Consider the following 27957-nt stretch of genomic DNA (forward strand, 5'->3'; position numbering starts at 1 on the left):
CCTTATTAGATTTTATGCTTCTTTAGAATCTTAACAATATGCTATCCAAAATACAGTAGGATTTCAGAAATGATAGAGATGACATGGATATTTATGGTTTTTCTTCAGATGCTGACAAACAAAACTGTTTCTGACTATTTAGAGAGAAGAAAAAGAACAGGCTTTTTAAGGTCCACAAATGCTTTTTTAGGGAGTAATGTGAGATTTCATGACAAGAAATCATGAAAGGAAAATACAGATAAAACAAAATAAAAAGTAAAAATTACCAGGCCATAAGGATGAATATGACAATAAAAATAACAAAAAGAAAATTAATGGAAATACTTAAAATAAAGAAATCTTCTCATCTGCATCACTGCTAGGTCTCAGGTAAAAGTAGTTGACTCTGTGCTTTTTCACTCTCATGCTTATTCTTTCATCATCAAAAAAAAGAAAAAAAAAAGAATAAAACTAAAATTAAAACAAAACAAAACAAACAAAAAAATAGAACCAGAATGCCACCAGCTTCCTACCAGGAAATATATAACCTACCATCATCTCTTTCCTCTTTTTAAATTAGACCACAGCAACTCTCCTTCTTTCTATGTAAGGCCACTTACTTTAATATCAGATACCATTGCCATGTGCCTAAATCAATTAGCCCATCTCTTATATGTTCACGTTTTCCCTCTCACTGGGATAATCCCATCAGCTCAATTTTTGTTGCTGTTGTTGTTATTAGAGTAGCACATATACGTAATATGAAAAGCCAAACAGTAAAACAAAACATGAGAAAGAAGCATTTCACCTACTTCCTGCTTCCCAGAGGTAAACAGAGCCAACTCTCTACTCTTCCCTCTGGAACTTACCTTCCTCTTTCCAAATGCCAAACTTGCTGATATGGATATTTCTTGATTATTTACTTTTGTTTTGTTTTGTTTTTATGTTTTAAGTATCTATTGATTTCCCACTCAGAAAGATTAAGGGATATCTAGGAAAATCCCCCCAAATATTTGGAAACTAAGATAAAACACTTCTGAATACTAACTGATCAAAGAAAAAGCCACAAAGGAAATTAGAAAATGGTGCAAATGGCACATTAATGAAAACAAAATCTACACCAATTGAAAGATGCAATGATAAGATTTGTTAGAGGAAAAGTGTAGCTTTAAAGGCTTGTGTTGGGAAAGAAGAAAGGTATAAAATCCTTAATCTAAGTTACTACCCAGCAAAAGATGAGCAATTTATACTTATAATTAGCAAAAGAAATAATTAAGCAAATTCTATGTTGTCTTCAAAAGAAATTGAAAAAACAAATTCAATAGGAAATTTAAAAAGTCAAAAATTTTATCTTTGAAAGCCTGATTAACATATATATCTTGTAAAGATACAAGAAAAAAAATACAGACCAATATCCTTCATGAGCATACATGCAAAATTCTTTAAATATATACTAGCAAATCTGATCCAGCAATACAGAAAAAGGTAATATATCATGGACAAATTGGGTTTATCCTAGAAATGCAATATTCATTTAAAAGATGCTCTAGGAATGACTGGAGAGATGAACGCATAACTATGTGATTGTACCAGATGACACTGGTTGTACAGTTCGGATGGATTTATGCTTTATTAATATGTACCAACAAAATTGATTTGTAAAAAAAAATTAATCAGTGTAATTCATCACATTAACAGAAAAAGGGAGAAAAATATATGGTCATCTCAATAGATAAAGATCATTTGTCTAAATACAACATCTATTCTAGATAAACATAGCAAAAAAAGAATAGAAGGCCTTCTCAGTTTGCTAAAGGCATCTATAATACACTACAGCTAACATCAAAGTTAATGGTAAAATAATATGAACATTGTACTCCAAATTTCAGTAACAAGGGAATGAGGCCCACTCATCACTTTGATTCAACTCTGCACTCACTAGAGATCCAAGACAGTGAAATAAGGCATAAATAAATAAATAAATAAGGAATTAAAAGGGATAAGGAATAGAAAGAAAGAAACAAAATTCTTTGGTTGTGAGGACATAAATGTTTATGTAAAAAATTCTAAGGAATATAAAAAATAATCATACCAGAGTTAATAAGTGAATGTAGTATAGCACAGTCATAAGTACAAGATCAATACAAAAATAATTATATTTCTATATCTTAGTAGGAAACAACAGAAAATTTAAAAACCAGGATCTCTACTTTGTTTGTAGTAAGATGTTTGCAAAAGCCTGCCATTTTTATCCTAACATAAGCTGGACAAGGCACAACATGATAACTATTCTAAACCTATTAGAGAACTGAGGCTGTAAAGAAACCTAAGTAAAGAAAACTTGAGAAAGTGACTCACTTTCCATAATTAGAGAAGACCCATGGCAGTTCTTACCTCTGGTTGACCAGTAGGATAGAGAGGAATCTACCATAGATGTGGGGGGAAACTAGCCAAAGCTTTAAAAACCACATATTATAATTGCTGTGTGTGGACTGGAGTGACAAATTAGAATTCTCAAAAGCTACAGTCGCAAAGCAAGTCTGCACCAACTTGACAGATCTGCCACATGGGACTTCACAAAGTGCTTGGGACAATGCACTAAATCTGGAGGCAGGACAGGAGAGACACCCCTAGACATGCAGATACTCTCCCAAATGTAAGGCATAGGAGTGAGAGAAATCCCAGGTAGTTAGAACTTTTACCTGCCAATGGATGGGATCAGGGCCTGAGAACTGAAAGAACACCTTTGCCCACTATGCACCCCAGGCACTCTAGGCTTTCTAAAGCTATTCTAGGTGGAAAGAGATCTCCCAAGGAATAGAAAGCCTGATACAGTCTGGAGACCAATGAAAACTTCTTAGCTGGCAGTTTGCTGTGAAGTACAAGATTTACTTGAATATTGTCAGTGCCTCAGACTCCCAAATGCCACAGAAGGGAAATCATGATCTTATTTCAAAGCATTTGAAGTCGATGGTAAAATGTATTACCCTTCAGCTGCAACAAAAGCCAGATACAATTACTGCAGATCATACTCAGTCCCCACTAATGAGGCATGCTACAAGAAAGAAGATCCACTTTTTTGGAAGCAAGTACTACTTATTTTAGTTCGTTAGTAAGTTGTTTTGTTTTGTTTTGTTTTCATATCCGGTATAACATCAGACATTACAAGGCAAATAAGGAAGAAACAAAACATGACCCATAGTCAACAAAGGAAACAGTTAATAAAAGCAGACCCAAATATGACTCAGAAATTGGAATTTTCAGACTTGAAACTGTAATTAAAATATTATGCATAAAGAAGATAATAAATTTCAGCAGAGACATTGAAACTATAAAAAAAAAAATCAAAGGGAAATTCTGGAATGAAAATTACATTGTTAGATGGGGTTAATAGCAGACTGGTCTCTATATAGAAAAGAATCCATAAACTTGAAAGCAGGTAAATAGAAAGTATTCAAACTGAAACACAGATTAAAGTATTAAAAAAAAGGAAAAAAACCCACATCATCTGAGATATGTGAGGCGATATCAAATGATCTAACATGTATGTAACTGGAGTCACAGGAGGGAGAGAATGGGAAGGAAGAAATATTTCAAGGGAAATGGATGAGAATTTCTCAAAATTGATGAAAGACAGTAACATAAACATATGAAAAGGTCAGCAAAACCCAAGGAATATCAATTCAGAGAAAACATACCTAGACATTCTACAGTTTAATGCTGAAAACCAAAGATAAAGTACAAATTTTAAAAGCAGCCAGAGGAAAAAAGACATGGTACATTCAGGGGAACAACGATACAAATCACCAAAAACAATGGTGACCAGAAGACAATGCAATAACACCTTTAAGTGAGGCACAAAAAAACCCCTGTCAACTTAGAATTCTATGTCCAGTGAAATGTTCGTTAAAATTAAAGGAGAAATACAGTCATTTTTAGACTGACAAAAGCTGAAAGAATTTGTCTCCAGTCTTCCTGCACTAGAAGAAATACTAATAGAAATTGTTCAGGCTAAATGGAAATGATACCAATGGAAACAGAGGTCTGAAGAAAAGAGAGAAGAGTACTAAAAAGGGTAAACACCTGGTTCAATGTAAAGAATATTTCTTTGTAAAAAATTTTTTGTGCCAACCTATATAATATTTTAAATGTATCTAAGACTGTTGCCAGTTTAAAATAAAAAATAATGTTGTATTGTGGAGATTAGTGTGTAGAAGTAAAGTACAAGCAGACAAAAGCACAAAAGATGGAATTTACAGTTGGAATTAGACTGCTGTACGGAATTTATACTGTGAAATATTATATAAGTTGAAAGCAGACTATGCTAAAGATACAGATTGTAATCTTTTTTTTAAAATTTCTCTCCCCTTCCCCCCCCTCCCTCCCACCCCACCCTGGTTGTCTGTTCTCTGTGTCTATTTGCTGCGTCGTCTTTGTCCGCTTCTGCTATTGTCAGCGGCACGGGAATCTGTGTTTCTTTTTTTGTTGTTGTTGCGTCATCTTGTTGTGTCAGCTCTCTGTGTGTGCAGCACCATTCCTGGGCAGGTTGCACTTTCTTTCGTGCTGGGCGGCTCTTCTTACGGGGCGCACTCCTTGCGCGTGGGGCTCCCCTATGCGGGGACACCCCTGTGTGGCAGGGTACTGTTGCATCATCTTGTTGTGTCAGTTTTCTGTGTGTGCGGCACCATTCCTGGGCAGGCTGCACTTTCTTTCGTGCTGGGTGGCTCTCCTTACGGGGCGCGCTCCTTGCGCGTTGGGCTCCCCTACGCGGGGACACCCCTGTGTGGCAGGGTACTCCTTGTGCGCATCAGCACTGCATGTGGGCCAGCTCCACATGGGTCAAGGAGGCCCGGGGTTTGAACCGCGGACCTCCTATGTGGTAGAGGGACGCCCTAACCACTGGTCCAAGACTGCCGCCCCAGATTGTAATCTCTTGAGCAACCACTCAAAATAGGTAAAAAAGAGTTAAAACTAAAATTACAATACAGGAGATAAAAGACTTTTTTTTTTTTAAACACATGATTCACCCAATAAAAGATAAGAGTAAGAGAAGAGTGAAGAATGGATGGGTTAAATAAATAGCAGATAACATGATGAGAGTTAAAACCACATATCAATAATGACATCAACTGCAAATGGACTAAACACTCCAATTAAAAGGCAGAGATTGTCATAACATATTTTAAAAAAGCATAATCTATCTACGTTATTTATAAGCAACAAACTTTGAATATAAAAACAAAGACAGGTTAATAGTAAAAGGATGGACAAAGACATATCTTAAAAACACTAAACATGAGAAAAGTTTTGTCAATATTAAATCCAAGTTGACCTCAAAACAAAGATTATCACTAGAAAGAAATTTTTACCTTTTAGAAGATAAAAGGATACCTCATCAAGAAGATATAAAAATGCTAACTATGTGTGCCCTTAATAATAATTAAACACACAATGAAAAAATTAATAGGACTTAAAGGGAGTTGCAAACCAATCCACAAATAAAGTTGGATATTTTAACACCCATCTTTCATTAGTTGCCAGAAAAAGTAGACAAAAAAATGATTAAACATAAGACTATCAATAAATTTGGCCTAAATGTTGTTAACATACAATATTCAACAATTGCAGAAAAGGCATTCTTTTTAAAAGCCCATGGAACTTTCACCAAGATGGATCATATTCTGTCACAAAACAAGTATAAATAAATACCAACTGTTTGAAGTAATACAGAGTATATTCAAATTAGAAATTAAGAAAATAAAAGTGATATCTAGAAAAATTCCCCCCAAAATAGAGAGTAAATCTAAAGGCAAATGAACAAATTACTAAGGATATTAGAAAACATTTTGAACGGCCAAGGCTGAACACACAACATATAAAAAATTGTAAGATGTAATTAAGGCAGTTTTTTCCCAAGAGAAACAGATAATAAAAATTATTTTCCATAATTAATGCTTATGTGCAAAGAAGAAAGATATAAAATTCAAAGATGTAAACTTTCACTCTAAGAAGCTGGGAAATGTAAATAGTAAAGCAAAGTGAAGACTTCAATAAAACAGAAAATGAACAATAGAAAAAAATCAGAAGTTTGTTTTATGAAAAGATTAATAAAATTGATAAACATCTAGCAAGACCAGTCACTATTGAGTAATGACTATTCCTCTCTAGTCTGTAAGCTAGCGGCATGAGAGTAAGAAGAATGTCTTTGTGTTGTTCTCCCCCAGCCCCCCCCCCATCACTCTATCTCCAGCATCTTGTACAGACTAAGGGCTCAACTGTATAATGTAATTAACAGGAAATACTCCTCCATTCAATGTAAAACCTTAAATCCCAGGAGGAATGGATCAGATCAAGACTCCAGGGTGGTGAGTTTCCCTATGCTCAAGTGTTATCAGTTCTAATAAAAAAGAACATTTATATGTAATCTGTTTTATGGACTGCAAGGGGAAAAAAAACACATTTTATGGAAAATTTATCTCTTTAAAATAAGAATTCACATTATCTTAGCAGTTTATTTCCAAATGATTGTAATCTCATCTGTAATGATGATCTGCATGAGAATTAAACATATACTGCAAATCAACCATAAGGTCTATAATTTTACCTCCAGGCCAGTCATTGGTCTCAGTCACTTGATTTTACATTTACCATTCTAGATGGCTTTTTAATGAGTCAATTTATTGGCCTTCTCAGGATGCACGTATTTTAAATGTTTTACTCTGTTTTTTCAATAATAATGTAACACATATTTCTAATGGAAAATATGGAAAATGCAAGACATTGGAACAAATGATCCTCATAATCAAAAGAATACTACTATTAACACTGTTATTTCCCCGAGCATATTTTCATCAACTATAGTACATAATGGTGTGTTTTATCTTGTTTTTTCTACTTTACGTAGTATTAAATGTTTTTCCTGTCTTTCAGAATAATTTTGTAGGTTTCTTTCCCCTTACAGAGCTTACACATCTCAACCAAAGATTATTCCTAGGCTTTTTCCATTTTATTTTCTGTCACTGTGGCTGGGATCTTATTTTCCATAATTGTTTTCTGCTAGGATATATACCTTGTAGATTATCTCTAGATTTTTTTAACCCATTTTACCAAAATAGCATTAAATTCTAAATTCAATTTGGGTTTTCCTCCAAGACAATATTATATGATTTCCAAACTCTATTTGACCTACTTTCTTTTATGGTGCTTATTTCATCTGTATTTCATAGGCTAAAATTTCTAGAACAATTCAAAATAATAAATGCATTGTTAAGCTACCTGTTTTGATCCTGATTTTAATGGGAAAATCTCTAGAGTAGCACCATTATGATAATGTCTGCTACTGGTGACAAAAGAGATACTCTCTATGGTGTTGAAAATTATCTCCCATACTTTATTTCACCTGGACTACTTGAGCCAAATGGATGTGGAATTTTGTGGAATTATTAGTTCTTTCAGTTTACCTTTCACAATGGTTACCTTTCAACCATTCTCAAAGGCCTAGTATAAACCTCTAGTGACTTGGTTTGTGTTCTCTTATTACCGAATTCTAACTATTAACAGTTTATGGTATTCATCTCTACAGTAGAGAGGTGTCTGTGCACATCTCGGTTTTTGGGTGTTCTTAAAAAAAGGGGGATAGACACTGGGAATCAGCATTTACTAGGACAACACATTTAGTGTCTTGCATATATTATTAATTTTCATAATTTTCTAAAGATTATTTGGTTTATGCTACCTTGGTTAAAAATTTTTATGATTTTATTTTCCAGTATTTATTTCGATCCATGTAATGGACATTATCAGTTACTAGAAAGTTTGAAATTAATTCCTACCAAAAAACTGTCCCTGTTTCAAGCCTTTTGTGGAGGTAATAATTTGACAATTGTTTTGATTTCTTTCTTGATTTAGTCAATCTGGCCAATTTAGAGCTTAAAAGGGCTTACCTGAACTAGCTCTACCTATTTACTCCAAGTTCTCTCACCTGTATACTTAATCCCATTTAAGAAAAAAAAAAAAAGGGACAGACAAAACAAAGACACATATACCACATATCAGCAAAAGGGCATTCCCCTCGAGTCCTACTGAATTTGTTATTTGAATCACCATCCTCTAACCTCCGAGCCTCACACCCGTCCCCTTCAGAATGCTTTTCCTCCTCTGTGCCTGGCTGGCAGACACTGAAGAGACGTGCTACAGAGCAGCCTCTACTTAACCTTTCACAGTGCTTATATTTTATTGTTGGTTTTATTAAATTCTATCAGAACAGGGAATGTCTCTCACTACTATGTACCCACTCTGATGAACAAGATCACTGCTAAATGAGGAAGGTTTTTTTCTATTAGTAGGTGAGTTAATCTATTGCATTTGTCATACTAGTTCTGCTAGATCTTTGTAATGTAATCTTTACCTTCTTTTTTGGTATTTTGTTTTACTTGCCCCCCCCCTTCCCCCCAATGTTTTGTTTGTGCTTTGGAGGATATATATTCTATTTTAAATTCTACCGGTGGATGTTTAATTATTTTAAGAATTTCTTATATGTTTGTAACTCAATCTAAAAATCAGTAAGAAAACATTTTTAATTTTACTTTACTGAAGACGAAGAATTTTGCACTTTCATTTCTCCACCCCATTTCCTTCCTTTCCTCTTGCCTAGTTTCTTTATACCAGATGATCACTTTTTTACTCTTATATTTATAAATGTTACACTTAAGTTAGACTTCCCTGTTAACTAATTTAATACTCACCACCAATTCTTTTAAGCCTCAATTTCCAATGCTTGGATTAATTTTTATAACTTGACAATCCCTATGCTTTGGGTACTACTTAAAAATACTTCTATGTAATTTAAATAACTTTAAAAATGAATCATTAAACAGCTAAGAGTTCTTGGGTCAATTTCTTTGTCACTTAAAATCTGGTTAATTCTCCACCATCCTCTGATAGAGGTGTTGTCAGGGAAAAACGGCTTCTAAATTTTTATTTATTGCTTGGATGCTCACATTACTTAACCTTGTCAATTTATAAGTAATCTAGTTATGTGTAGGTTTGAGTATCTGTTCATAAATTCCACCTGGAACACTATGAATATTCTCATTTCAAAATTCATATTTTGTTTTCTATTTAGCTTTAATCACTACTTCTATTCAATTATGCAAACATTGAGTCTTCTTAGCTGACCTGCTGTAAAGTCATGACCTCCAATTCCAACTGGGCCATCCATGTATTTTCCTCTACACCAGTTATTTCAAATCTCCTTTCCTCCCCTCAAACCTTTAAACGAGGCCAGCAAACAAGAGTCAAATCTGGCCTGCTGCCTCTTTTGTAAGTAGTCTAATGGAAACTAGTCATGCTCATTTGTTTATGTACTGTTTATGGCTGCATATTGAGAAGGTGGGTCAGAGACGCAACATCCTGCAAAAGCCTAAAATATTTACTACCTGGCCCTTCACAAAATAAGTTTGCCAACTTCTGCTCTAAACCCATCACCCACCCACTTTATCCTGAAGAGATGACTTTACAAGGAATGGAAGACATAAAACTAGTATAATATGAACATTCAGGTTAAAAACAAAACAAAAAAACACACACACATGATTCTGCATCTGTGCACCTCTCCCTCCCTTGTGCAATGATGCAATCTCCTCCTCTGGCATCTGATTCCATTCCTTATCTTCTATAATCCTTTGCCTGTATTCTTTTCTGACTCCTTATCATCTCCTTAACATATTGAGACCTCTCCTACACCAAAACAAAACAAAAAGAAACATATCCTCTAGCTATGGTTTTCCTTGTCATCGTCACCAAATTTCCCATGTTCTATACTTGGAACATCCATTTCTTTATTCACTCTTTTTCCTCACTCCACAGACCCCTTTTATCTCTTCCCTAAAAAATCTAATTTATATTTTAGTCTCATACTTGATTGCTCACAGTATTTGACACTGTTAGCCATTCCTTCTCTTGAAATATTGATTTTATTTTTCTGATTCATCTTTTGTGGGCTACTCTTTCTCTACTTGTCCCTATAATGTGCTTCTCTGAGCTGCATTCTCTTCGGCCGTTATACACCAATTATTGTCTGTATACAAACGATCCCTGCCTTTGTAACTGAGATGACGCACAACTTTTAGATTTGTATATCCAGAACAAGGAATGTCCTATAGGAACCTTAAGCTCAAAATCTAAATAATCTGTTTTTCTTCCAAAGATAAACTGCTGACTCCTGTAACTGCCCTTTCAGTGATGGTACTATTCTCCATAGAGGTGCTCAAATGCAAAACCTGGGAGTCTCTCTCTCTTCCTTCTCCTATATGCAATTTATTTTAAGTCCTATCAGTATTTCCTCTCTACCTCTCCCTTTTCCTCCATCCCAATGCCTCTAATCTAGCACACAGCACAAGCATTCCTCACCTCCAGGGTTTCCCTGCTGCCATTTTAGCCCCCTTCAACCAATCTGAAGAGATTGTTGATATTCATGCTGTGCCCACATTTAAAATCCCTGTGTTCATAGGTTGTTGAACCCCTTTTATAAGGCCTATTTCTCTCTCTATATATATGTATATTAAACGGTGACCCCAGCTTAACTGGTTCACAACATCATTTTCCCATTATACACTCTAGGATATAGCCATATTTTTCATTCCCACAAATGTTTCAGATGAACCTTGCTCAACCTCTGGGACATCAGGTAACAGATTGGATGACACCGTCACTAAGCTGCATAACTCTCAATCTCAATTTAGACATCATTTCCTCAGGAACGCTATCTAGGACCCTCACCCCAACCCAGATTAGATAGTCCTCTTGCACTATCACAGCAAATTTCACACATTCCATTGTATAACTGCATTCTTCAAGAAAATGGACTTCATGAGGACATAGGCCATTTCTACCTATATATTGCACAGACAATGTTCTAAGGTTTTGAATCCTTTTATTCTTTTAAGAGGAACTGTGTGTGTGTTGAGGATATGGCAGGTTATTTCAGTGTGCATTTTCTATTACATCTTGGCCATAACTCTTAAGCACTCTTCCCTGAATTACTGTTACTAAACTGGTCCAGAAATGACCTGCCCCAAACCTTCTCCTTTTGGTAGCAGCAAATGATTAAATTGTCTTGGATTACTGAAATTAAGAAGGGGTAGGAGGGATGGGGAGAAGATGATCTTTAAGTGTTATATTCATGGTACAAGACATTAGACTAAGTCATTCAATATTGAGGGTATGCATATGTTAACAGAAATGTATGTGAATTGTCCTACAGTTATAGAACAAGTCTTTAGTAGGTTCTGCAAAAACACCGTGTAAAAAAGACAACTACTATGCATGACTTAAAAATTACCATATCAAATACATGGCTCTTTTGCAAAGTATCATATTAATCTACAAAAGAAGAGTTCTTACTTCTCAAATAAACACAAAATAAACCAATTAATTCTTAATAAGTAGTAACAACTTTATTTTAACTCAGCGTGCTGAAATGCAAAAAATATTTTCAGCAATAAGATACAAAAAGTATGTATCTCATCATTAATATTGGCTGATTAAAAACAAGACTGGAAAGTTCAATATATATGTCTTTATACACTGGAATCTTGAAAATCAATTACCCCCAAAACTAATTTTTAAATAATTTTAGCAGAATTTTATTTTCAAAAATCAGACACACTTAAGTTATATCTTCATTCTAAAAAACAATGCAAAATTAACTGGGTTACAGTATACAATGATAAACTCTAACAACAGAAACAGATTTAAATATAAGAATTCTTTTTCAAACAAAGTCCACGTACGGCAAACAGAAGACACGGTGTGGTGAATTCATTCCTAGTGAAGAAGTCTTGCATATGGTAGGCACTCAATATTTGTTCAACTGGACCAAACATTTATATCATTTCATGAACACTTATACAAGATAGAGCTCATAATCTGTATAAAAAAGGTTTTCAAAATACTCTTCATGTGCTGAAAGTGCTAACTTTATAATCTGAGAACACTAAACAAAATCCTCCTACCCACCTTATTTTGCAATATATTGACTGTTTTTATTCTTTATCCAAGAGAAGAGCATGAATGTCCAAATCAGAATAATTCATCTCTTCAAGTATACTTGCTATGAAAAAATTGCTGAGTTGGATTTTCAGAAAACTTTACTTATCAAAGTACCTATTCATCTATGGATCCAGAATTTTAAAAGAATTCTTAGTTTTTAAATGTATGCACAAAACTCAAAAGAGTAAATAAATTAGTAATTATACTTTCAACAATTTAAGCTCTAACTTAGGTCTAATTTAAAAATAAGCCAATAACATTCACGACAACTTTTTAAGAGATATTCGTTAATATTTTAAAATTTAATTTTATAACTTAAAAAGGCACATTTCATATTTCATCATGCAGAAATTGGTCATATTTTTGAGAATTATAATTTCTTCGGCCAATCAACTGCCCACCCAAAATAAAGCACATTTAAATGAAATATTCCAACTAACCTGAACCATCAGCATTTAACTGAGCTTATTTTCAGGAATTCATTCTTTTGCCCATACCACACACAAGCCCAGTGAATACAACTATACATACACACACACACACACAAATGACCACATAATACATGCAAGGTTCTCAATTGCTATTTCAAAACAATGACACATGAGTTTTCAAGGAGGTAATATTGGCAAGCCATAATATTATGGCACCTTCATATTTGTGCTCCAAATACCAATACACATTAAAATTAAAAAACGCAAAAGGCACAAATACAGTGTCCTAAATCTTAGTCTAAGGAACAGTTCTCTGATGGTTATTTTCATAATATATAACATTTAAAATCACTCACTACATTTCTAAGGAGAAGCCCTGTTTAGGTGACAAAGAGAAACAGGAGCAGGCTAATAGCTCAAAAGGCAAGAATGTTCTGGTAAGAATCTGTTGACTATTGCAAACAATGTGTGTGGTTTCAAAGTAATAAAAAAATAGGCTATTAGAGCACTCATTTCAGAATACATTTACAGGTTTGTTTTATCATTGTCTCAAGAACTCAAAATACTAAAAATATACATAATAAATAAAAAAATAAATCAATTACCATATAATTCTGTTAGTATTATGATAGGGCATTATATTATCTGTAAAGTGGACACTTCTATAAACAAGGATAATCTTACAGCACAGTGTTTGACATTTTTGGTACAAAATGTGCTACCAAACTTAAAAAGAAAGAAAAAGAAAAACTAAAGTAAAGACCAATTGAAACATTCATTATCCAGTATTGTTACTGAAGTCGCTATGGTTAGAGCCGAAGAATCTAGCAGTGAATTCACTCATGATGTGCCTGTGTGCACTTAATAGAAATGGATATACCAGTATTTTTAAAATATATGACAACAAAATTCTATAGCCAGAGGAAGGAGTTCTTTTTCTTATAAGACCCCAGGCAAGATCTTAAATTAAATATGTTTGTGTATATGTATATACATTTCTAAAATTTCATATTGTAAACTTAATGGACTCGATCTTATGGTAGACTTAAGGAAGTAGTTTCTGCTCCCCATAATACTCTTATATAGGTGGAGTCTATTAACAGGTAAGAATTTTTCTTCTAGCCCAAGGGATTCTTCCAATTTCAGATTTAAGTTAACATAACAAAGGCTCAAACTACACAGAAGCTAGGATATCTGAAAATATAAACTTTTCAAACTCCATTTTTTGGGGATAACAAAGGCTTATTTGAGTGTTTGCTTAATATAAACATGAACCACTCTTTTGATGTAGTAGGACTGTGTCAGTGAAAATGTAATAAAGAGTTAAAAATAAAATCTATTTTAAAACATGAAGCTTCATTTTTTTTCCTTTTGTCCTAAATTCAAAAACTAAATTAACAAATTAAACAAATTTTAACCAGAAGAATAAGGTTATATATGCAAATATATATACATTTTTTTTTTCCAGTGACACACTTTTTCCCTTGTGGTGAAATATAAAATCTTGCCTATAAAGCATCTTGTCACTGTTACAGTAAATCAGATACAGTGACTCTCCTGCCTCTCTGGGACAATGCACCAGAATAGAACTCCACACTGAATAGAGCTCAAACACTTAAGAAGTATATGTGTTTAAAGCTAAAATTCATTTATAATAAAGAAATGTCCCATGAAAAGCAGTTTATAAATAATTTATCCTGTTCACATTATGCAGAATTTCAATATCACCCACAATGTTAGTGCAGTAACTGAAAATAGTAAGGAGAAAGGGGGGGTTCAGTAACTGAAAACAGTAAGGAGAAAGGGGGGGGAACAACAAATGTTTCATGTTCTAATTTTTCTCTCCTTTAGTGTACATATCCCACAAGCAAATAATATCAGTTCACTGTTTTTAGAAGGAGAGTAGAATGTCCAGGACTCATTTATTGTTCAGGTGCCGTCTGCAAAGTGTGATAAAACATGAATAAATTCAATAACAAATATGTGAAATCAAACCAATTTAACTATAATCAAGGATATCTTTCTTATTATCACAAATATCCCCGTTGCCTCAATCTGTCTTAAAAAATTCTTTCAAAAGTTAAGACACAATTAATTATACCTTATTAATTCCCTCAAAAGCAAAAAAATATATGTACCATTCAGCATATAAAAGTTACACATTAAAAGTGCATATATATATATCTTTCTTAATTGGCCCACTCATTAAATTTGTATTTGGTCATCCTTACGTTTAACATGTACAGAATTCTTCATATAAATGTAGGTCATTATAAACTTAAAAAAACAGCTCAAAACATGCTTTCTTCTTGCCGAAATCTTAACCTCAATCATTCTCAATCACTGTAAACTTGGGATAACCCCCAAAAGAAACACAAACAAAAGTTTATGTTTCTCTTAGTTTGTGGGACAGTTAACATACAAACAAACATTACAAATTTTACTAAAAATTTAGGCCAACTCATTGCATATTTGCCCCCTGAAATGAAACTTAAATTAGAATTGAAGCAGTGTATTGCCATAACTTACCTTGAAGGTAAGCAGGCTCTCCTGTATTCATAGAACTTAAACTGGAGACATTCCAGGTAATCTCCAATACAAGTGCTTTTAAGGAGAACCTTTGAGATAGCATAAGACAAACCCTATAAAATTCATTTTGTTTTCTCAAAATAATGGAAGATCCTTTTGAAACTTAATATCTTCAGTTATCAATATTACTGCATTATGGAGCTAGTGCAATCCTGCATAGCCTTGGTCGAAATGACAAGGCACAATAAAAAAATTAAAGTATTATATGAACAAGAGAAGTCATTGAAGATAATTTAAGGCCTTGAAGTGAATTAAGAATATAATCAGTCTAATTTAAAGCTGAAGAATAAACCATAAATTATCCACCTGAAAAGCAAGCAATATGCTTTTTCAGCTTCTGTTCTGTGGACAAGATAACAGAAACAACTCTTGCTTATGGTTCGTATATTAGAATCCTTCTGAACCTGGAGAAGTAAAAGTCAATTCCATTGTTTTACAGTTCACGGAAGATTTCAGGACTGTTTTAGCCGTTTGCGTGGAATGCCAAACTGTGGACACTGTGCAGATGCTAGTGCTCGGAAGGCTTCTGCTACTAAATGAGGGTGAGACTGTATCATGGACTTCCATCCTGATGTTTCCATTATGTCTGCTGCTTGGCTGAAAAATAAAATGAAGGGAAGTTTACTTAAATGTACTTTCCAAAATGTGCTGCTGCACTGTCAATTTTTTTAAATTTGTGGATTTAGTTATGTATCAAATGCTGCACCTACCTCTGTGTAGTCAAACCATTTGAAATCATTAAAACATCATCTTTATCTTACTCATATTTTCAGTTACAAGTGAAACTATGAATTCTTTTTGGAAGTTCTACTTCCTCAAGTCTATGACACTGGCCTCCCTCTCTATAGTTCTACTCCCATTACTACCATTGTTGTACTTTTTCAAGAGCTCCTCTTTCATCTTTACTTGCCCCTTACACAAAGGATTTCTTTATAGTTCCAACCTTTGCCCTCTACACTATTCTCATTTTACCTGTTTAATTCATTCTATCTCATCACAGTTTTACTATTATATTCAATTGTGATTACCACTGAGTCTTTAAATTTGAGGGCTCCCCAACAAGACTCAATCCTAATTACTTGCTTTCTTTATTTGAATTTGCCTGAAGTTCTATACATTCAGTATTGTGAGATGAGAACTCATGATCTCTCTCCCTAAACATATTCTTCCTCCCTCATTTCCAATCAGGTGATGGCTCCATAATCCATCCAGTGATTCAAGTCAGTAACCTGGGAGTCTTCCCAGTCTCTGTCCTCTCCAATCAACCATCAAAATCTGATTTTAATTCCCAAAGAAGTCTTGAGTTCCTGGGTAAGGTCCACATCATGTCATATTTGGATTATAACAACAGTCTCTTATTTTTTTTTGGCCTCTTATCCTATGCCTCTCAAATTCCACTTCCATATGCTACCTTAATAACATCAGCATGACTAAATCACATTCTCTTCTATTGTTCCTCATTGCCTGTATCCAGATTCTTTTAAAAGAGAAACAGAGCCCTTATTGCTATGTTCCTAGCCTTCTAACATCCCACTCCCATGCTCAGGAATTTTAATATCCTTGGTACTGAACAGCTTATTGTATTCTATGTACAATATGCTCCCATTAAACAATCAGAGCAAATACTTAATTGCTTAAGCAAGAAATCTATCTTTGTCTCCTCTTATCTCCCTCATATCCCTCCACCATTCTCATAATATCCAAATATTGTAGATTCACTCTTCAAGTAGTTCATCCCTCCACCCCCACCTCCCAATCACCATGATTGAACCCAGGACCTTGTACATGGGAAGCAGGCACTCAACAACTGAGCTACAATCACTCCCAATCTCATTCCCTTTTTCTGGGATATGTTTTCCTTCCTTTCTTTTCACCTCTTCACTCGGGTAACTCCTGTCAATACTTCAGGTCTTTATTTATGTAACTTTCTCAGAAAGGCTTGCTCTAACCCCTATATTAGGTTATGCTCCTTTGCTATATACTCTTATGGATATAATATACATACCCTATCATCACACTTTATTGCAATTATTTGTGTAATACCTATTCATGTGCTAGGTAATAATGTTTGTTTATCTGCAAGCATAGCTAAACTGTATACTCAATGAAGGTAGGAAAAACATCTATCAGGTTAACCACTATATTCTCTGAGTGTAGTACCTTGGTAACTTACTAGGCAATAAACAAACATATCTGTCAAATAATGACCAACTACTGCTTCATGCTTCTGTATTTTGGTTCATGCTAATCTTTCTTCCCACAATGTGTGTTACTTCCTTTTTTTGCTAATTTTCATAAACTGTATTTTTAGAGACGTTTTAGATGACAGAAAAGGTACATTAAAAGTATAGGGGATTCCCATATAACTCCCATTCACCCACCACCTTTCCCCTATTATTAACATCTTACATTATTGTGGTACATTTATTATAATTGATGAACTAACACTGAGGCACTGCTGCTAACCAAGGTCTGTAGTTTACATTGTGGTTTATACTTTGTGCTGTACAGTTTTAAAGGCTTTGGCAAATAATGACAAGTATCTGCCATGTAGTATCACATAGAACAATTCCACTGCCCTAAAAATACCCTGTGTTCCACCTGTTCATCCCTCCCTCTCCCCTCTGAACCTCTGATAACCACTGTCTTTAGATCACTTATTCATGTTTTAAGACTCAGTGCAGTCATCTTTAGGGAGTCATACCTAAACTTCCAGGTTTGGCCAAGTGCTCTGCACATACCCTCCTCTAACATACTACTTAATATATTATTATGAAATGATAATGTCTCCTTCATTAGATAAGGTCTCAAAAACAAATAATTTTCTCTCACAATTATTTTTAGAAATGCTTTCTAAAAGGACAGGAACTGAATCTCTAGCAATCCTTGGAATATCTGGGCTTTATTATATACATTACATGAGCGTATGTGCTTAAGAAATGAGAGTATCCACCCCAATTAGCAACAGAAGCTGATTTACACAGGAGCACAAAACCAAAATACAGTCAAATTATTTCTTAGCTAACTGGCAGTTTGTTTCATATAATTAGCATCTAGATTCATACTTATTTATTTCAACAAAAGGGTATGCAGGTTCCAGGAAAATGACATCTGGGTCAGTAGGGAGAGCTCAGTATTCTTGCAAAAACAGCAGAGGAGGGGCAGAAACTATCCATAAGAGCTGCTTTAGGGATCTGCAGATGAGGGAAGCGCCACATATCATCCAGGAAGGAGTGGGGACAGAGAGATAAAGAGGCTAAAAAGAAAACCATGTGTTATTTGCTACTGTGCCTGGGAGCAGCATCCATCGCCCACACTCAAGGAAAACAGCCTTGGTAAAACCAGTGGCTGATGGCAGCTAACGGAGAGGGGAATGGACATATTCCTCTCTATGATGAGGGAGGGTGCAGCAGAGGGCTCAGTGTGGTTTCTCTTTGGCAAGTTTAAGCAGTAGGACCCTGCTATGAATTGAGGCTCTAAGTGGTTCAGAAACACAAGCCTGTAGAGGTTGAACTGGTTCAATGAAGAGTGCCATCTGCTTGCATGCCAAGCAAGTGAAAAAAAAAACAAGACATTTTGGAGACTCTTATGTCCCTATACCCAGGCCCCTCTTGGATCTGGTCTCTGCCCCATTAGACGGTCCCTGACTCTCTTCTGTAACTTAGGGCAATTTTTAAAAATGTTGAGAATAAGCTGAATCAAAAATCAAAGAAGAGGGAAGCAGATGTGACTCACGCGCTTGGGCTCCCGCCTACCACATGGGAGGTCCTGGTGCCTCCTGGAGAAGGTAGCTGGCACAGCAGGCAGGCGTGGTGAGCTGATGCAACAAGATGATGCCACAAAAGAGACACACAGAGGAAAAGACAATGAAAGATGCAACAAACCAGGGATCTGAGGTGGCTCAGATGATTGAGTGCCTCTCTTCCATATGGGAGGTCCCAGGTTCAGTTTCCAGTGCCTCCTAAAGAGAAGACGGGCAGACACAGAAAGCGCACAGCAAATGGACACAAAGAGCAAACAGTGACTGCAAAACATGGGGGTGGGGTGGGGTGGAATAAATAAAAATAAATCAAAGAAGAACCATGAAACCACCACTACACAAGAGAAAGAAATTGACCATCAGTGTAAACTCACTAACATAATCATATGCCTAGACATCAGCAAAAATTCCAAGTCATACTAAGAAACAGGAAGATACAGCTCAGAGAAAGGGACCAAATCAAAAGTCCTGGCAAGACAAAGAACTTAAAACAATTAATCAATGATGTTCATGCAAATCTCTTCAATCAAATCGAGGAACTGGAGGAAAATATGGCTAAAAGATAAAAGATATTGGGAAACGGACTTTGGCCCAGTGGTTAGGGCATCCGTCTACCACATGGGAGGTCCACGGTTCAAGCCCCGGGCCTCCTTGACCCGTGTGGAGCTGGCCCATGCGCAGTGCTGATGCGCTCAAGGACTGCCTTGCTGCACAGGGGTGTCCCCCGCGTAGGGGAGCCCCACGCGCAAGGAGTGCACCCATAAGGAGAGCCGCCCAGCGCAAAGGAGGGAGCAGCCTGCCGAGGAATGGTGCCGCCCACACTTCCCTTGCCGCTGACGACAACAGAAGCGGACAAAGAAACAAGATGCAGCAAAAAGACACAGAAAAATAGACAACCGGGGTAGGGGAGGGGAATTAAATAATTAAAAAAAAAAAAAGATAAAAGATATTAAGATGACACAGGGTGAGCATACCGAGAATTTGAAAGCTTGCAAAGAAAAGTAACAGAGCTATGGGAATAAAAGACACAATAAATGAGATAAAAAAGATATTAGAGGCATATAACAGCAGATTTGAATTGGCCAAGGAATGTATAAGCATCTGAAGTTGAGAAGACATAAGAACAGAAAGAGACAAGAATTGAAAAAATTGAACAGGGCCTTAGGGAACTGAATGACAGCACGGAATGTACACATATATGCTTATGAGTGTCCCAGAAGGAGAAAAGAACTTAAGGAGCAAAAAGAATACCTGAAGGAATTTATGTCTTATAAAAGACATAAATATCAATATCCAAGGACAACACACTCTCAACAGAATAAATCCAAACAGAACTACTCTGAGACACCTACTATTTAGAATGTCAAATACCAGAGATAAAGAAAGAATTCTGTAAGCAGGAAGAGCAAAGCAACTCATCACATACAAGAGATGCTACAGAAGACTAAGTGCTGATTTCTCATCAGAAGCTATACAGGAGAGAAGACAGTGGTATACTATATTTAAGGTACTGATGAGAAAACTGCCGGCCAATACTTCAGGCGACAAAACTGTCCTTCAAAAATGAAGGTGAGTTTAAAGTTTTCACAGATAAACCAAAACTGAGAGAATGTCATCAAGAGACCAGATTTACAAGAGATACTGAAGGGAGTGCTGCAGCCTGAAAGGAAGACAGGAGAAAGTGGGATGGAAAAGAGTGCAGAAATGAAGATTATTTTAAGGATAACTAAGGGGTAAAAAGATTGACAATAGTAAGATATGAAAATGGAAAGTCAAAGGATAAAATGGACAAAATAAGTAATGCTTTATGGTAATAACATTGAATGTTAATAGACTGAACTCCTCAATCAAAAGACACAGTCTGCCAGAGTGGATTAAAAAAATTATGAACCATCTATATGCTGTCTACAAGCAGTTAGACATAAGGCCACAAATAGGTTGAAAGTGAAAGGCTGGAAAAAGATATTCTATGCAAATAGTAACCAAAAGAGCTGAAGTAGCTACACTAATATTGAACAAAATAGACTTGAAATGCAAAATTGTTAGAAGAGATAAAGATGGCCATTATATATTAATGAAAGGGGCAATTTACCAAGAAATAAAAATAAATATTTAGACACCTAAGGTGGATGCCCCAAAATACATGAGGCAAATACAGGCAAAACTAAAGGGAGAAATAGATGTCTCTAAAATAATATTCGGAGACTTCAACACACCACTCTCTTCATTTGATAGAACATCTGTACAGAAGACAATAAGGAGACAGAGAGCTAAATAATACGATAAATGAACTAGACCTAAAAGCACATACAAAACATTGCACCCCAAAAAAACAGAATATACATTCTTCTCCAGTGCTCATGGATCATTCTCCAAGATAGACCATATGATGATTGACAAAACAGGTTTCAATAAATTTAAAGAGATGGAAATTAAACAAAGCACTTTCACCAATCATAATGGAATAAAGCCAGAAATCAGTAACAGGCAGAAAAAAAAAATTCACAATAATGGAGATTAAACAACACACTCTTAAATAATCAGTGGGTCAAAGAAGAAATTGCAAGGGAAATCAATAATTATCTTGAAGACAAATGAAAACGTGAACACAACATGTCAAAACTTATAGGATGAAGAGCCACTGCCACCGCGGAGCCACCGCCATGGAGGAGCAGTGGCTACCACACAGGACTGGCCCTTAAAGAGGAGGAAGCAAGAAGATGGCAGACAACTCCAGTGCTGCTGAAAGAAACATGGAGATCTGGAAGATCAAGAAGCTCATCAAGAACTTGGAGGTGGCCTGCAGCAATGGCATAATCATGATTTCATTGATCATTTCTCCCAAAGACCACATTTCACAAGTGGCAAAAATAAGTTTGGAACTGCATCTAACATTAAGTCATGAGTAAACCACCTTTCAGTCCTGGGAGCCATTACATCTGTACAACAAAGACTCAAACTTTATAACGAAGTATCTCCATATGGTCTGGTTGTTTACTGTGGAACAACTGTAATGGAAGAAGGAAAGGAAAAGAAAGTCAACACTGACTTTGAGCTTTTCAAACCAGTTAATTAGTCATTGTATTTGTGTGACAACAAATCCCATATAGAGGCTCTTACAGTGCTACTTTCAGATGATATCAAATTTGGCTTCAGTGTAATAACTGGTAGTGATGCAATTTTTGGCACACTCCAAAGAAACAGAAGAGAAGCCCTGCACAGATTCACTGTGGATCTCCCAAAGAAACATGCTAGAGGAAGTCAGCATACCTTGTGTTTTGCCTGTTTAAGAATGGAAAAATGACATAACTATGTTCATAAAGTAGCTGAGACTGCTGTACAGCTGTTTATTTCTGGGGACAAAATGAATGTATCTGCTCCTGTTTTAGAAGGATCAGCTGAATTTAAAACTGAACTAAGTCAAGTTGGTATGTTTGATCAGAGGTTGCTATCAAAGTTTTAAAATTAGTTGACATCTCCTATCAGTGAAAATGGATTCAACCAAGCTATTATCTATTGAAGTTATCTCCAATGTGAAATTTATTCAAGAGAAGAAATTAACTGGATGCTATTTTGGTGAAATCAGCCAGGACACAGGCAAGGACTGTTTCGGACTTGAAGATACAATAAAGGATTTGGAAATGGGAGCTGCAGAGATTCTAAGAGTCTATGAAAATCTGGATATGATTAGATGTGTTCTTCATTGCCAAGGCACAGAAGAGGAGAAAATCCTCTATCTAATTCCAGAACAAAAGAAGGATAAATCTTATTTCACAGACAGAGACAGGACAAGAACATGAGCTGAATGAGAGCATGCCCCTATTGGAATTGTTAGCAACTATAAAAAATTTGGAGCTACACTGGAAATTGTCACAGATAAATCCCAAGAAGGATCCCAGTCTGTGAAAGGATTTGGTAGAACTGGAGGTATCTTGTGGTACCAAGTAGACTTCCAGAGAACAGAATACCAAGGAGGAGACGAGGAATTTTTGACCTCAATGACGACTTCGTAGTCGACATCGGTCTCACAAACTATGCCTTACCCTCCATGGTCCAATCCAAGGAGCATAGCCATGGTGGAATCCAAAAAGATCCCTGCCTTAAAACAGGAACATTTCCAGAGCTGAATCCATGAATATTGGATAATGAAAAGAAAACTGAAACAAAACTAGACCCAACGCTACACTTTGATTTGTCATGATGTCAGCATAGCAACCTACAACTAAATTCCTAAATGCTACTTGGGACTAATTTAGAAGAAAAATCCCAGTTTTTACTCTTACTAGATGGTGTAATTGGTTACTCTTGTATTTTATGGGAAAAAAAATGATGTTTTAAATCTTCATACTTAGAAGCAAAAATACTTCAACTGCTACACACCTTAAAAAAAAAAAAGAACAGAGATCATATGGGTTTGTTTCTTATTTTGACTGGAGAAAGATTAAATTCCTGCATTTCATGGTGACCCATTTACATGGCATTCTCAGTTTAGACTACATGAGAAGAAATATATATGGTGAAATGTTGGAAGCAAAACAACAAACAAAAACAAAACTTACAGTATATAGTTAAGGCAGTGTTGAGAGGGAACCTTTACCCTAAAAGTTTACACACACAAAGAGGTATACCTAATTGCATATCTAGAAGAACTAGAAAAAGAACAGCAAACTAATCTCAAAGAAAGCAATAACAAAGATTAAAGCAGAAATAAATGAACTTGAGAACAAAACAACAACAAAAAACAACAAAATCAACAAAATCAGAAAGTGGGTTCTTTGAAAAGATCAATAAAATTGACAAACCCTTAGGCAAAGAAAAGAGAAAATATGCAAATAAATAAAATCAGAATTGAGAGGGGGACATTACTACTGCCCATACAAAGATAAAATAGGTCATAAGAGGCTATGCCACCAAACAAGACAACATAGACAAAATGGATAAATTCCTAGAAACAAATGAACAACCAACACTGACCCTAAGAAGAAAGAGAAGACAGCAACAAACCAATCACAAGGAAAGAGGTTGAAAAAGTCATCAAAAACCTCCCTAAAAAAAGAAACCAAGGACCAGATGGCTTCCAGGTGAATTCTACCAATCATTCAAAGAAGATTTTTCAATCTTGTTCAAACTCTTCCAAAATCCAACAGGAGAGAACACTATCAAACTCATTCTATGATGCCAATAGCACCCTAATACCCAAGGCAGACAAAGATAGTACGAAAAGAGAAAATTACAGATGAATTTCTCTAGTGAACAGATGCAAAAACTTTTATACTTGATAATCAAATCCAAAAACACATTTAAAGAAGTATCCTTCATGATCAAGTGGGTTTTATCCCAAGTATGCGAAGATGGTTCAACACAAGAAAATCAATCAGTGCAATACAATACATTAATAAATCAAAGAGGAAAATCACATGATCATGTCAATTGACGAAGAAAAGGCATTTGACAAAATACATGCTTTCTTGATAAAAACACTCCAAAAGGTAGGAATCAAAGGAAACTTTCTCAACATGATAAAGTACAAATATGAATATCCCACAGCTAACACTGTACTCAATAATCAAAGACTGAAAGCTTTCCCACTGAGACTGGGAACAAGAAAAGAACACCCACCATCACCGCTGTTGTTCAATGATGGGCTAGAAGTTCTAGCTAGAGCAATTAGGCAAGAAAAAGAAATAAAAGGCACCCAAACAGGAAAGGAAGTAGTAAAACCCTCACTATTTGCTGATGATATAATCCTACACCTAGAAAATCCCAAAAAATCCACAACAAAGCTATTAGAGCTCATAAACAAGTTCAGCAAAGTGGTGAGATACAAGATTAATATGCAAAAATCAGCAGTGCTTCCAGTAAAAGAAAACAGACCAATACGCCAAACCTCAATATTATTGCAGGTAACTATGAATCTTATTCTTCAAAAATAGAAACTTAGTATTTACCATAGGTTCTGAGGGGAGGTGGAGGGAAGAATAGATGAAATGTAGGACATTTTTAGGACATTAAAATTGTTCAGCATGATCTTGCAGTTAACAGATACAGGCCACTTCAAATTTCATCGAAACCTGTAAAAGTGTATGATCCAAAATGTAAACCATAATGTAAACCACTGGCCACGGTAGTAGCAATGCTTCAATATTTGTACAACTGTAACAAGTGTACCATCTGCATGTAAAATGCTATTAATAGAGGAGGGAGAAAGGGAGGAAGGCGTTGGGTATATATGAATTCCATATATTCTATACATGATTTTTCTGTACCCTAAAGCTTCTTTGATGATAAAATGGAAAAGAAAAAAAAAAAAAAAGACACTGGGGGATATATGGAATATATGGAAGAAAATGTCACTGTACATACAAGACAAGGGATCTTATGGTGATGAAAGACAAAATGTCTAAAAATTTTAAAATGTTTTTATATTATTTCAAAGTAAAAAAAATTTTTTGTATTTTATTAGTTATTTTTAAAAATTATTTCATTTTCTTATTAGTTTTATTAGTTTTGTTGTTGTTGGCTTCATTTTTGGAGAGGTTTTGGATCACAGAAGGGTCACAACAGTGGGAGAGGAGGATCACTGATGGGGGGTGTCAGGGATGGGGGATGCATGGGAAAGGATTCACCTGGGTCATGCCTTCAAGGTATATGAATATTTTCAAGTGTTCTTGGGGCATTATCTTGGTAGGTAGTGATCCACACAATAACTGAAAGAACACTGAATTTGCATCCTGGGAAGTTCTGCTACCCTAAAAGGACAGCAAGAATCCCTTGGATGCAAGGGCCGTACCTAGTGAAGGAAGACAGAACATTATACTAGGCCCTTCATTTTGATGAGTTTATGTATGAACCTTTTGTTGTGGAACTGAAACTTAGCTGGTATTATATGCTGCCTAAGAGTTATCTCCTGAAAGCCTCTTTGTTTTGTCAAATGTCGCCTCTCTCTAAGTCAAACTCAGCATATAAACACATTAGCTCCCTCACCATCACGTGAGACATGACTCCTGGGTATGAGTCTCCCTGGCAATGAGGGATTATTACCAAGTGCCAACTAGCAATGCATCTGGAAAAAGACCTTGACCAAAAAGGGGAAATACTGAATAAAAAATGAGTTTTTTATGGCTAAGAGATTTCAAAGTGAGCTGGGAAGTCATTCCAGAGGTTACGCTTATGCAAATCTCAGCAAGATGTCACTGACTGCCACAGTAAACAGTGCCTCAAATAGCAGGGCTCTAGAGACATCCAGAAATTATAAGCAGGGCAGACAGCTCAGGAATTCGGCACCCTGTCAGTGGGTCTCACTTTGGAATTTAAGCTCCCCAGGGTAACAGAGTTAGACTCATTTATAGGTTCTCCACATGTGACTCTTCTGCCCCTCTTCTGAACCTATAATTAGCACTACATTTGAACCTATAAATAGCACATATCTTTGATCTGTTCATGTGCCAGGTGAGCCATGAATTTCAGCAGACTTCCAGTTATTCAACTCACCCAGGACAACTAACAAGGAAATGATGATGGACAACACTAATCCCAAGGAACAGAGAGGGTCTGCAATTGCAAGCAAGATAGTTCCATCCATCTGTCCCATGGATCTAAGCTCCCTCTAAATTAGAAGCACAGTGGGCGTCACCATCCCCAAACCCTCAAGACTAAGGAATGAATAATGGATTAAAGTAGACTTATTATTATTCTATTATACTTATTGTTATTCTAGCATTGGAAAAACTTTTATCATTGATATAAAGGCAGTGGCCACCAGAAGTTCTGAGGGATGGGAAAAGGAAGAATAGGTGTAATATGGGGACATTTCCAGAACACTGGAGTTGTCCTGCATGACACTGCAGTGATGGATACAGGCCATTGTATATTTTGTCATAAGCTACAAAATTGTGTGGGACAGTGTGTAAACTATAATGCAAACTATAATCCATGTTTAGTAGCAATGCTTCAATATGTGTTCATCAATTGTAACAAATGTACCACACTAACGAGGCATGTTGTTGATGTGGTAAAGTGTGGAAGGAGGAGGAAGTGGGACATATGGGAATCCCTCATATTTTTATGTAACATTTATGTAATCTGAAGCTTCTTTAAAAATAAAAAAAATTAATTTAAAAAATCAGTAGTGTTTATTTTATACTATTAATGAGCAATCTGAGGAGAAAGTCAGGAAAAAATTCCCTATAAAAGTGACTAAAAATATCAAATATTTAAGAATAAACAATCAAGAACATAAAGGATCTATATTCAGAATTATTAAGAAATGGAAAAGCCAATTATTAAATTTATTTGGAAGGAAAACCTGATTCTAAAGCATAATACTTAGCTACAGTGGTAAAAACAGGAATGGTACTGGCAAGAAGATAGGCATGGTGACCAATGGAATTGAATTAAGAATTCAGAAATAGACCCTTACATCTACAAGCAAGTGATTTTTGACAAGGTTGTCAAACCCACCCAACTAGGTCAAAACAGTCTACTCAACAAATAGTGCTGGGTGAACTAGATAGTCATATCCAAAAGAAACAAAGAGGACCCTTATCTCACACCTTATACAAAAATCCATTCAAAATGGATCAAAGACTTAAGTATAAATACCATAAAACTCCTAGAAGAAAATGTAGGGAAATATCCTTAAGATCTTGTGGTAGATAGGTCAAACCTTATAGCCAAAGCACAAGCAACAAAAGAAAAAAATGGATAAATGGGGCCTCCTCAAAACATTTTTGTTCTTCAAAAGACTTTGTCAAGAAAGTGAAAAAGCAGCTTACTCAACAAGAGAAAATATTTGGAAACCACATAACCTATAATGGTTTGATATCCATGCTATAAAGAGATCATACTACGGAATAATAATTATATAAGCAACCCAACTAAAAAAAACGGGCAAAAGACTGAGCAGACATTTTTCCAAAGAAGAAATACAAATGGTCAAAGAGCACATGCAAAGACATTCAACATCACCAGCTCTTAGAGAAGTACAGATTAAAACTACAGTGAGATATCATTTCAAGTCTCATGGAAGGGTCACTATTAAAAAACACTATTAAAAAACAAACAAACAAAACTACAAGTGCTGGAAAAGACGTGGAGACACAGAAATGTCCCTTCGCTGTTGGTGGGAATGTAGAATGATGCCACCTC

General features: G+C 35.6%; 1 protein-coding gene and 1 pseudogene across 4 annotated transcripts in view; one reads left to right on the top strand and one right to left on the bottom strand.

The window, feature by feature from the left end:
- Nucleotides 1-11413: 11413 nt before the first annotated feature.
- Nucleotides 11414-27957, bottom strand: part of SPOPL (speckle type BTB/POZ protein like) — an 83307-nt gene continuing 66763 nt past the window's right edge. For 2 of the 4 annotated variants that reach the window (XM_058301028.2, XM_004478265.4), the window contains exon 11: nucleotides 11414-15647. In XM_058301028.2, coding sequence (XP_058157011.1) covers nucleotides 15503-15647 — 145 coding nt within the window. In that variant the 3' untranslated portion in view covers nucleotides 11414-15502. The remainder of the gene's footprint in view (nucleotides 15648-27957) is intronic. The other 2 variants (XR_011649283.1, XR_009186605.2) reach the window with 2 other exon arrangements.
- LOC139439368 (eukaryotic peptide chain release factor subunit 1 pseudogene) lies at nucleotides 21531-22823 on the top strand (annotated as a pseudogene).

The sequence above is a fragment of the Dasypus novemcinctus genome, chromosome 7 (genome assembly GCF_030445035.2).
Source record: "Dasypus novemcinctus isolate mDasNov1 chromosome 7, mDasNov1.1.hap2, whole genome shotgun sequence".
In the NCBI taxonomy this organism is placed as follows: domain Eukaryota; kingdom Metazoa; phylum Chordata; class Mammalia; order Cingulata; family Dasypodidae; genus Dasypus; species Dasypus novemcinctus.